Source organism: Anopheles gambiae, chromosome 3 (assembly GCF_943734735.2).
Source record: "Anopheles gambiae chromosome 3, idAnoGambNW_F1_1, whole genome shotgun sequence".
NCBI classification, from domain to species: Eukaryota; Metazoa; Arthropoda; class Insecta; order Diptera; family Culicidae; genus Anopheles; species Anopheles gambiae.
Window position 1 is genome coordinate 41,750,603 of NC_064602.1, and position 13,077 is coordinate 41,763,679.

At 40.6% G+C, this 13,077-nt stretch overlaps 1 protein-coding gene across 3 annotated transcripts in view; it reads right to left on the minus strand.

The window, feature by feature from the left end:
• The window catches only part of LOC4578025 (uncharacterized), a 31,809-nt gene that overhangs the window by 8,483 nt on the left and 10,249 nt on the right, over window positions 1–13,077 (minus strand). For all 3 annotated transcript variants that reach the window (XR_009766421.1, XR_009766420.1, XM_061660574.1), the window contains exons 2-5: window positions 2,888–3,128; window positions 2,508–2,634; window positions 2,262–2,414; window positions 496–669 (exon numbers count right to left, since the gene is read on the minus strand). Coding sequence is in view for 1 of the 3 variants with exons in the window: in XM_061660574.1 (XP_061516558.1) it covers window positions 496–669; window positions 2,262–2,414; window positions 2,508–2,634; window positions 2,888–3,088 (655 nt within the window). In the remaining 2 variants the exon portion in view is untranslated. The remainder of the gene's footprint in view (window positions 1–495; window positions 670–2,261; window positions 2,415–2,507; window positions 2,635–2,887; window positions 3,129–13,077) is intronic.

Sequence of the window (13,077 nt, forward strand, 5' to 3'; positions counted from 1 at the left end):
AAAAACTTTAAAGCGATAAGAAGCCAAAATGTCGAGTGATGTGTGAGGCGCAGATGAGGGAAGGAGAATTGAAAAAAAGAGACGAAAAGAGAAAATTGGAAAAAAGAGAACGAAAAACTGACCAGCATGGTGGAATAAAACAAGATTAATGTGCTTCCCGGGGATACGGTTGCAAATTTATGAGGTGCTTGCTGATGATGGGTGCTATGAAAGGGCTACCAGAAAGGCTACGGCGTAGAAACAGTAACCGCGTCTATATGGTGATACTTTGCAGCTAAGATGGTGATGGAAAAGCTATCATAATGAATGGTGTGAGCGCTAGTTGCAGAATATATAAAATGTACTAATGAACTTGAACGAAAGCCGAGGGTGAATGGTGATGGATTGGTGTTGTGCTGGTGATGGTGGTGGTGCTGGTGGTGGGTTTTTGCTAAGCAACGACAGAAGGTCTTTCATGCCCTTTCGTTGCTGTGGATATGAGTGCGCCTGGCTTACCTCCGGACGGTGTTGTCGGGGTAACCACTTCGCTGCTGGTCGGTGTCAGCAGCACATTCGAGTTGGAAAGATCGTCCAGGCCCCGTTCGGCGGCACCCTTCTGTATCTGCATGGCTTTGCGATGATGGCGTGTGGTTAGTCCGCCCGTCTCGACGTCACGCTCCAGTCGATGACCTATACAAGGATAGAGAGATAGAAAGAGAGGGAAAGAGAAAGAAAACGAAGAAGATAATAAACCAGAAGAAAGGAATAATAAAGTAGAGAAAGACTGAGAGAAAGAGAGAGAGAGAACAGAATGCCCACAATCGATAATGAGATCGATCTATCCCGACCAAAGCCAAAAACCACCGGGCATTAAGAAGCCTCAACGGTTATGACGTGCTTCAGCCGTGGGTTGACCGATATCAAGAGCACGTCCGGTTGCAAACGACTAGCTTTGGCGGATGGCATGCCAGAAAATGGATTCCGATTGGATGGGGAATGTGTGGTTATTTCTGGCCGCGTGGCTTTCCCACAGCCTCCACAGTGTGCTACTGACGGCATCATTAATCGATATTCGCGTATTTTACGGCAATATCAAAGCTTTCACTCAATGGGCGTAGATATTGATTTCAAATTTTACGTCTTTTTCTACTCCTACTGCTTCCGTTCGTCTGTGCCTTCCGGATGATATGACACTTTGGCACCGTTGCGACAGGTACCACCGGGTGGGTGGGGTAGGATCATTTGTTTTGTTTTGTATGGACAAGTAATGCGAGCCAACCTTATCCAGCTGAAAAATGTGAAAAAGGGCGTTTAGGTTTCTCCGTACAATTTGGCAGACGAAAGGAAAGTGCCGGATAAAAGAAGAAAGTGGCAGCCACGTTCCGTCATGCTGAGCGGTTTGGGACTGTTCACGCCGTGTTAATATCGATGACAAGAAGTACATTCCTAACAGCACAAAAGTTTTGTCCATTCGGAAAATAAATTGAAGCTAAAATGCCATTTATGAAAGGTCATATTTTTCAACACGGGGTGGTATCGATGCCATTTTTTTGTGGAGCTTTTTAAAAGATTATTTTAAGAAAAGGAATACTGTATTGCTATAGAAATATGAGTTTCGTATTTGTCACACGTTTAAAATTATATTTATTACAGTAACAATAACTTCCTAGACGAAGAAACGACTCATGGAACTTAACGTATGCAAGAGCTTTATCGTACAACCTTTGCACAAAGAAAACGCTGACCGTGAAGCTCTTTTGATACGATGAATAATATATTATAGCTATTCGCCAACTGCCTTCGTCTTGCGTGATACCACACGTTCACACGACCTAGACCGTTGTCCTTGCCAAAACGACAAACAATTGGCTGGACGTGCACCACAGAATTGTTTCGCTTAAATTATATACCAGACACACTAACACACTCTTTCATTTGGTCGCTGACTGACGGAGGTCAATCGAAAGTGAAGTGCCGGACGTGCGTTGTGTGACAGTCCTCTATGTATTATTGCCAGTTCCAACGCATGACGCTTTATGTGTGACTTGCGAAAGAAATTCCTCATCTAATCATTTATTAATCGGGTTGTGAGCGGTGCACAACGAAACACAAAAAAGAGAACATTGTTCGATCTTCGTCAATAACGGCCCACCGGTCAAGTCGTGTCAGCTAATCGGATGTGGCATTTCCTCGTCATGATTTCCCAAAGTGGCATCACAGTCTCTCATGGGAATAAAACCCCACGCCCCACAGATCTGGTATGCTGGTTTGCGTGTACTCACCGGACCGGGAACGTGTCAGCTGCCGCTGGACGTAGCTCTCGAGATCCTGCTCCTCCCGATTACTTATCACACAGTTGAGAATGATTAGAAATATGCCCAGACCGACGGCAAACAGGCCCGTGCAGATCAGTTCATTCCACCAGGAGCCTTTGCCTGCGAGAAAGATAAGCATAAGATGATCCGAGTCAAGGGCAGGCGGCGACTTGTTGTAGTGTCACTGACACCGGTTGACGTGCTTTCACTTACCTAGCAGGTGCCACGATTGTTGCGGTTGATTGGATAGATTATCTGGAAAAAATCCAGCGCCTAGTAAAAAGATTCCGAAAACTACGAACACGACTCCTATGTGCAGCATACCAATGCTGGTGACTACCTGCGGAGAGGGAAGCGATCCGTGTGAGACGAACATGTGAGGACGAGTGGATAAATTTCCGGATCCCCGCTCGATTGCGTGCTGTGGTCCAATCTAATTTCCTGTCCCTGAACTAAATGTCCATCTTGGAGCTTCCAGTCAGTGTTCACACCGAAATCTTTCGCAACCCGGTCTGATGTCTGATGGCAAGATTTAGCTCGACCACCGCCCCGAACACGTACCTCCCCCCTCGAAAAGATGTAGACATACTTACTTTCGTATCTAAATTATTATTATCGGTGATGTGCACTTTCTGGGGGTGAAATTTTCGACGTGTCGAACCGTGCGGCGAATGGGTGTCACCGCTTTCCGAGCTCTGTATGCTGTAGCGGCGCTCCCGGGCCTTGCGCTGATTGTCGCGTCTCTTGCGCTGCCGCTTGATGGCAAGCGCCGAATGGATGCCGACCGAATGCATCTTGCACCAGAATCGCTTAAGCTGCGGCCACGGATAATTTCTATGAAACGGGAGGAAAATAAGGATGCTTATGAGAATGTGCAAATGTGAACCTTCGAGACCGATGTCAATGCGCACTTGATACGTCGCAGCATCAGTCTTAGTAACATGCGAACTCATTGCTACAGCCCGATGGTGGTTTGCGATGCATGCAAAAGCAGGCTCGCATAGGGACAAAGGATGTGGCGCTTAGAAACGCTGATACGTGCCAGCTGTAAAAGTAATCGGATAATGGTTTTTACGATAATGAATGTTATCGACCAGTGAGCAGAGGAGTCAGTAATGTGACCTCAAATAGGGACGAGGAACGCAAAGAACGCCTTGAGAAGACCGCTTCATGGTCGGTCCGATGTCATAAAGCATTCTCGACGCGTTGAGGGTTGTAAGAAATGTTTGATATTTTGGAATTCATCTTGGTGTATGGTATGTTGGAGGGAGAATGCGGAAGATAGCATAGTTTATAGCATGACATTGAATTTTGTACATTCTGGAGGCAAGAGGCTCATTTTATGAGCTTGAGAACCTTGTTTACGGCTTCGAAATCAATGTTGGAGTCATAAAAATATCTGCTCGGACTAGCGGAATTTGTGGAAAACGACGGTATTGGTGACTTAATTTGTACAAGAAGTAAAAAGTTAACTATGTAGCTTAAAAACATAAAAATATTGAGCATAAGGAATCATGCAATATTGTTCGCTAATGATAATTCATTCATCTTCTGTTTGTTCTTTGTTGTTTTTACTGCTACAAGGTCGCAAATGTAACGATTTTTTTCCAAACAAGGATACACGTTTATTTGGGTGCGGTGTAACATGATAAGAATAAGATTTATTTTATTTCATTTATTTATTTAATAGGACGGATCAAGATGCCCCCTCAAAAGACAATTCTTTATCATGTCAACAAGCCTAGATCGAATAAAATGCCAAAGAAGGTTACCTGGCTAGTAATTTACCAATTCCCATCCGACCTTACATCAGTTACATTCAATAAATGATTTAACTGAAAGACAAGGGGCTAAAGTCACATCAAAACATGAACTATTTATTTAGATTTTATGTATATTTGCAAAAATGAAAAAAGAAAAGTACCTAACTTTCGAATTCGGTTTCCTACACCATCAGCAATGATGTTGCGAGAATAGATTGCCGATTATCACATCAGAAAATCATCAACATTGTCCATCACCCCAAACAATGCCGTTGAAGAGCAAAAGTTACAAATGTTGACTAAACAACTATCGCATGCAACGCACCAAGATCGATAGAGCTTGACACGATCAACGCTAGATTGTTAACTAATCAATCGACAAGACAATCCGAAAGCAAAGCAATAGCAATTATACCGACGTCCATCAGCTTATCGATTCGCTACCATCGATCCAATTAAGACTAACCGAATTGGTATTTTTACCGCCCTGCCTGTTAGCAAGGCACAAGCAATACATTTAACATCAAATTAATTCGATTTACTTAAGCTGAAGCAATTAGCTGCGTTGGAAGATTTTGCGCAATGAAATGGACCAAGATGGATACAGTTTGTACGCTTTCGACGTTAAACACCATTTACAATTCCCGTTCTGAATGTGTGTGCGCATGAGGACATTCTCAGCGGAACTGGTGTAATCGATTTTATTAAAAAAATAAAAACCCTGGTCTAACTTCATTATGCTATGTAATTACTTTTTTTTTGCTAACTCATAATTCAGTCTGTCGCTCGGAGTTTAACAGAGCGATTCGTTTTACTTTACCGACTGGTATGAATGTATTCTTAACTAAAAATCAATAAACCATCCGCACACTGGGGACTTGCAGATTCATTCGCTACGAGACGCTCGCACTACACAAATAACCACCGGCATCCCAAAATGGTTCGTTTGCCAAACGGACGGCAATTGAATTACGCTCCCCAGATTGTGCATACGCGATGACGAAGGCAAAGCCTCTGCCCGAATGTAACGTTATAGAAAATGTGGCCAGATTGAAGAATGTTGCTATGACGGGTTGAAACGCACCCGCTCGTCCAAAGGTCCGTGAGAAACTTTGTGTGAAATTCAATTTGACTGGCATTTCCCACACCTTCGTTATCGTACGTTTTTTCTCCTTCCCCGCTATTACTCATTGACGATAGTCAAACACGACGACAAAAAATGAAGCAATCAAACCAACGCACACCAGCCGGTTAGCCGTCGAAATGATGTCACAACAACCGCGAGCATTTGCGGTGCTGACATTTCGGTAAATATTCCACAACAAAAAGCCCGTTTACTGACCAGTTTATCGGTCAACCAGCCGGTACGGTTTCAAGGATACTTGCCCCTCCGACCACCATTGCAGATCGGGCGCTGTAATGAGTCATGGTGGCTTGCGAGTCATGGAAGTTGAAGCCTTTTTTCCTGCTGTCCTTCTGTTCTTCCTCCCTCTACTCAACTCATTCACGAACGCACACATCGATTCCACCCATACACAGAGCTTCACAAGCTTGCCGGTATTCAAAGCGGCAGCAGTAACAGTAGCAGCGATGGTCGCAACAGCAGCACCAGCAAAAACATTGGAGCAGCGTGGGACCCGATATATTATTGCGCCTTGGAGGCTATTACTGTAGCATCTGAAACACCCTTACGAAACAGCCCCTGGGGTTCCTAGCGCTCAAAGGACGCTACGTTTTTTTCCTCCTACCGGCACGTGTACTGATTCGCGCATGTCTGCTGAATCTGACGATGCGGTTGTTTTGACTGTCAATTACAAGCAAAGCCAAGCAAACTTGGTGGAAACTACAGATACAGCTCTTCTGGAAATGATGTGAAGTAGTCTTTTTTTTTTTCTTAGATAATCATGACTTCTGTCAATTGAACCATATTTAATTACTCTGAAATGTTTTGCTTATTAATTATCTTTTAGAACTCACAATAGCCTTCATTCCTTTAGCAAACAGTATAAGAAACACTTTGTCCAAACTATCAAAATTATGTTGTGAGAACTGTTTTGTTGCATGAGAAATCATTTTCTTTTTTCAGAAACATTTTTGAACGTATTTGGAACAAAACGAATACAAAATAGTGATAAATGTATTGGTGGAGGAGTTCTCATTGCCACGAATATCAAATATGCGGCTTCGCTGTGCACTACTAATACATCATCAATTGTCTTTGGGTGCGTGTAAAAGTTTTGGATGTTTCCCTAGTCATCGGCTCATTCTACCTCCCTCCTGACCAAGCTGCCAACCCCGATGTTATAAATACTTTCTGTACTACGCTACATGAAACTAGGGAAAAATATGAAGACGATCATTTGATTATTCTCGGAGATTTCAATCAACCCTATCTTAAATGGATTACTCGGAACGATTTTCCTTCGCTTGACTTCAGCAACTCCCGGATACATCCTACCTGCCAAATTCTCCTCGATGAAATTAATTTGGCCGGCCTTCAGCAAGTTATTTCAATCACCAACTGTAACAATACTATACTTGATTTAATTTTTGATTTTGACTTGATGACCAGACCGTTGAACGATTGAGCCCATTAGAACTGAGTATAGAATCCATAGTAGAACCTGATCCACATCACCCTGCTCTACTTACCAGCTTCATGGTTCCGCAACAGAATTTGTCGTCTTCTGAGTCCCCAGAACGGAGAGATTTGAACTTTAGACGTACGAAATTTGATGAATTAACAATAGCGCTAACTCAAACCAATTGGGAATTATTAAAGTCTAACCACGATATCAACGATAGCGCATTAAGCTTCACAAATCATCTAAATGGATTATTCGAACAGTTTGTTCCCTGCTTTAATCCTCCATCGAAACCACCGTGGGCTAATAATGCACTACGCGTCGCCAAACGCCGGAGATCTAATGCCCAACAAAAACTGCGCAGTCTTCGAAACAGCACCAACCAAGCAAACTTTGCTCGCGCTGCTCGGATTTACAAACAGTTAAACCGTTTTGCGTATGCTGACTACGTTAGAAAGATCGAATTCAGATTCAAAAAGGATCCACTAGCATTCTGGAAATTCATACGAAATAAGAAATGCTGCGACCGTCTTCCAGCTGTAATGAACTTCAAGGGAAACATCATTTCGGGTGAAGATGACCTCTGCAAAGGTTTTGCAGAACATTTTGCTTCCGTGTACACCTGCAATTCTTCGAAACCTCTCTACCTATCTTCAGCACTTTCCGCAATCAACGACGCAGTTGACTTATCCACATCTACTATCAGTGAAGATGAAGTCGATGCTGCCATATCGCAACTGAAGCTTTCGTATGCCTCTGGGCCGGATAACATTCCCAGTGCAATTCTTATTCACTGTAAGGCTGCTCTTTTGCCTATTCTGACTCAACTTTTCAACAAATCCTTACAGTCGAAATGCTTCCCGCAAATATGGAAATCTTCTTACATGTTTCCTGTCTTTAAAAAAGGAGACAAATCTGATATATGTAATTATCGCGGAATCTCTATGTTATGTGCTTGTAGTAAGCTGTTTGAAAAAGTTATGTTCCGCCACATGTCCTACGCTTTCCTGCCTGTTATATCTGTTATGCAACACGGCTTCATGCCTAAACGTTCGATTGAAACTAACCTGCTTCATTTGCTTCAATTTTGCTACTCCAATATTGACAAGGGCCTCCAGGTTGATGTCATTTATACCGACTTCTGCGCTGCATTTGACAAGGTCAACCACTACTTATTGCTTGCTAAATTATTAAAATATGGTGTACACTCAAATTTTTCTGTAACTTTTCTGGTGTTCCACAAGGAAGCATATTAGGGCCATTATTATTTATTATATTTATTAACGATATTGTGTTTGCTGTTCCCAACGTCAATGTTTTACTATATGCAGACGATCTTAAGATGTTCCTTGCTGTTGAAAATTCAAATCACTGCGAAATACTTCAAGATTCCATAAACCGTTTTTTGACGTGGTGCCATGATAACGAAATGTTTGTGAATGTTCAAAAATGTAACTGCATTACTTTCTCTAAGAAAAGGATTCCAATAACTTTTAATAACAAAATAGGTCAAGACAGTGTGCCGCGGTCATCTGTAGTTCGTGATTTAGGAATAATGTTAGACAGTAAACTTATAATATCCTGCCATTTCCACACAATCGTCTCAAAAGCATTAAATATGTTAGGTTTTATTCTACGTGCTTCTTCCGACTTTAAAGATCCTTTCTGTCTTAAATCGTTATACTGTGCCCTAGTCCGTCCTATACTAAAATTTGCTTGCGTTGTTTGGTGTCCAAACCAAGTGGCCTATATAGACATGATAGAAAAAGTTCAGAAAAAGGCGACACGCGCTATGTTTTATCGTCTTCCTTGGTCAAATCAAATGCCACGCCCCCCGTACCATGTCAGATGTCAGTTATTTGGTCTCGAAACTTTAGAACACAGGAGAAAAAATGCTCAATGTATTTTCATGCATAAATTATTAAATGGGCTTATTGATGCATCTGAAATTTTAAATCTGATAAGTTTTTTTGCACCTACTAGGGATCTTAGAAGCAGGTCTTTAATCAAGATCCCATTTCGATCTTCTTCATTTGGCGCTAACGACCCTTTAATTAAAATGTGTGTCAGCTACAATAGACTTGAATCATCTGCAGATTTTCAAATCCCTGTTTCTCACCTTCGTCAGTTGTAAAGGGATAGTGTTATTTATGTTTAAGTTGTTTACTAATTAAGAATTTGTATCTGTTATTTAGGCCTATTGCCCGATAACGTAAATAAATAATAATAATAATAATAATAATAATAATAATAATAATAATAATAATAATAATAATAATAATAATAATAATAATAATAATAATAATAATAATAATAATAATAATAACAATAATAATAATAATAATAATAATAATAATAATAATAATAATAATAATAATAATAATAATAATAATAATAATAATAATAATAATAAAATAACCTCGATGTAATTTTTAGTGAACTTTAAATGAAAATACATACATAGTTTTTGATAAAAATAGAAATACACCGTATTGCTGATTAATTCATATTCCACGCAGCCTCAAAATTACTTTTATAATCTTCAAATTCACACACACACACACACACACACTACACCCGTTTAGTTTTAACTTATCTTAATGACTGGACACTTCATTCTGGATGTCGGTTTCCTCCTAGACCAATAGATGCATATAACCGAAGAACTGCTACGCGCATTGATGGGCTTTCCCGTACGGCCATCAAGCCATTTGACACATAAATCTTTAAATATTGTTGTTTTCTTGTTATTATCACTGTCTTAAAACACATGTTTATACAATTAAAAACGCGGTTGTCACGGGATTAAAAACAATATAAAAATCTTGCTTCAAATTCCGGACAGAATGTATTACGTGATTCAATGAAATTCAGAGATAACTTCACTTTGATAACTACTGCCTTAATAGATTCTGATGTATTTCTATGCACTTGCATGCGATTAATAGGAATTATCGAAGAAATGACGCTGACGTCGGTTTTTATTAATACTGCTAAGAACGCATCTGGTGATGAACTGACCGACAGAAAATATTTATTTACTGTGTAAATAAAAATATTTATTTTACTAGGAGCCAGTTACATTTTTATTTGATTGTTGTACATTATGGCAATCATATAAAATTAAAAAGTGGTATGGCCAGGGACTGGATTTGAAGAAATTCAATAAAAACATGCCGAATGTCCGGCTGAAGCTGTCAGTAATTTGATTCATAACGGTAGACGAAGAGCTAATCAACAAATTTTTCACGCAACATTTTATATGCCCGGGTTTAAATTATAATTAAATGAATTATTTTTAATTTTGATGTTCCAATCATAGAAATATATTATAATAGAATATAGAATAATATTATATTCTATTATAGAATAATATTATAAATATAAAAAGATGAACACATACATGATAGTAGTCTACTCGCAAATTTAAAATAAATTTTAATAATATTCGTTTGGTGCTCTTTTTTCCACGGTGAGCAAAGTTTTTGAATCATCCAGTTTCTATGTATACTTTCCATTTGCCAGTTTATGTTGACTAGTTACAACATAGAAATCAAATATTTTGCTTCAAGAAGCCAGAATAAATAATATTTTTGTTTTCGTTTTTCTATGGGGTCAGTTGTTAATAAAATAAATATTTATTTTATCATTCTATTTTATTTTTTCAATTACAGAAACCAAACCTATGTAAAAAGGAATCTACATATGATTAATTGATCATCGATTAGTGATGTTCGTTTGCTGTACGGCATGAGAGTTATAGCTGAATAATAAATTCTGGAGTACATAATAGATTTATGAAAGTTTAATTTCGATTTTTTTATCTACGCTGGTCATAAAGCTCTTCACGTCGGCTGCAGTAATGAATAATTATTCTTAGAGCGTGGGCCAAGATGTTACTTACCATTAGAATCGATATTTGTCTTGTAAAAACTAAGCCTAGTTATGCCGTTCTCTGACGGACTTTGAACAAAATAAACATCTGATTATCTAAATTAGATATAGTTCGCTCTAGTTAATGAGAACATGTTCTATAATACAAAGTGTTTATTATTTTCACTATTTAAATCAAACGGTTCGCGAACTTAGCAGTTTGGATACTCCTGATCTAAATCTTCATTTAATATACTCAATACGTTAAAAACTGTTTTTTATTGAATACCAAGAACTAGCCTAGCAAACATTTAAAGTTCACCAACAACTGCGCTTCCTGTCACTGCTAGTTGTTTAATCATTCGAAATGTGAACGTGAACTAAACTCGACCCAAAACCACTGAGGTCATAATTCCTGACAGCTCTACAACCACAACATCAACCACCGCAAGCATTTTCCGCTTCGAGAACGACGGGTGGTCTCGGCCAAAACTGGACTTGGGCAGGGTTGTGTTTTGGATGAATTGCCACCGACTGTCGTTTGTCAGTCGCCGGCAAGGGCCCCGGATGGCAACAGTAGGATTAGTAAGAGTACCTTATTTACATTACCATTTGCCTGCAGCGGCACTGTGCCACTGCTGGGGAAGCGTCTTTTTTTCTACCACTCTGTAGCCGAAGCCAGTATCAGGTCTCGTGGAGATACACACTCACACAAACGCACAACTCACGGTGCGGAAGGTTTCTATTGATTTTACAATCAATTTAGCACTTTCGATAAAGGCTCCCTTGAATTGGGATCCCGCGAGCACGTCGGCAACGAAAAGGGGTCATCGAAGGGGAGAGGTTTGGATTTCCGTTTCACGATAATGTGGCTAAATAAGGTTGACAAGCATCAAACAGCCACTGTGTTGCGATGGCTTTAAGCGTCTACTTGCAGTGAACAGAAAGATTAAAGACAAACGCCCCACATATCGTGCGTATCCGTGTCCCGTGTGCGATACATTCGCTGTGTTTTCCCTGTTTTGTTGCTAGCGCCTCGGGAAGAATTACGTTTTTTTCTGTATGCTTTTCCTACGGAACAAGATGTGCGTGTTGGAAAATTAGTCCCTTTTTCGTTAGGTTCGGGCGATGGGGCACGGGCATCGGATGATAGGTTTCTCTACCGTTTCGCTCGCACATTTTTGGCAGGTTCCTTTCCATGGAAAAGCCGATTTTCAACTCTGATGCTGATTATTGCTATACCGAAGCCTCTCTAGCGACATTGTGAAACCCAGCCGGGACCGGTCGGTTGTTGATAAGAGCAAATTGGTATGGATTCGAGGATTTGCACGACCGTGGTGTGTTTGTGTGTGCTTCACGACTCCCGCCTCTCGGTTAGCGCTACCGTTGTGATCCCCAGGAAAAGATCCTTTCCGAGAAAGTTCTGAAAAAATGGGCTTTGCGCCGTCGGTGAGCGAGTGGGATGGTTGAATTTTTCGCAGAAAAAAACGAGAACCCCTCCAATAACGAAGCATTGTAACGCTGCCGGCCTTTGGTTTCGATGGCGCCTAAAAGTATGCTGTGCTCGTTTCCTTACATTTTGTCACCTTCCCGGTAAAGCATCGGAAGGATAACAAAATGTTTGCTTTGAAATCGAATCGATCATGCCCGGGCGCTTGGGACGCAAATGCCGGTAAATGCATGTATAGGGAGGAAAAACGAGATTTACACATTAATGGCGTATTTCCGTGTACCGCCACAGAGAATGATTTTTACGCGCGTGGAAATTGGTGCACTATTATCAATAAAAAATAAAAAATAAAACATCACGACGAAGCTAAACGTACCACACCACTGTACACAGTACATACAGCAACAATTTATGATCACGGTATGTGTCAGCGAAGGACAGTGCTGGAAGAGGTAAACAGGGACGCAGTTCGATCCGTTCGTGTCATCGGAAGAGGAAAATCTCCTAGTCACGGCATTTACAATTCAACGCCATGGAATCACGTCCGGTTCGCACACGTGCACGGTACCGTTTCGATTGTTAATGTGAGTGAATGGTCATTTATCAGCACCTCGATCGATCCCGTGTCTGCTCGGGACAATTGTTTTCCATCCCTTTTTCCGACTACGTGTCTGCTTTTTTTGGTGTTGCCGGAAGAGTGGGAAAAAGCTTTCAGACACGCACACTGGTAATGGGGTAAATGGAGCCCCTGACAACAGATTGGAGCAAAAATCAGTCGTTGGGCAACGAGTAGTCGTCTTGTATGAGGAACTTTGTTTCATTTATATTTCTTTGAAGCAGTAGTAAATATTTAAATTTCTATATCGTCACATTCTGTATTGGATCTTTGTCCATCTGTCAACCAAAGATAACAAACATCCACCTCCTTGTGCTGAAAAAGGGTAGCTTGTAATTATTTCACACCATCTCGATAGCCTAAACCAACCCTTCTTCAACAGGTGCTTGAAAAGGTTGGAAAGTGTTGTTCCATCCATCAAGATACGGACCATTCATTCCGCTCGCACCGGTAACACTGTCCTTTTGCTGGTTCGCAAACGTCTCAAGGTTATCGT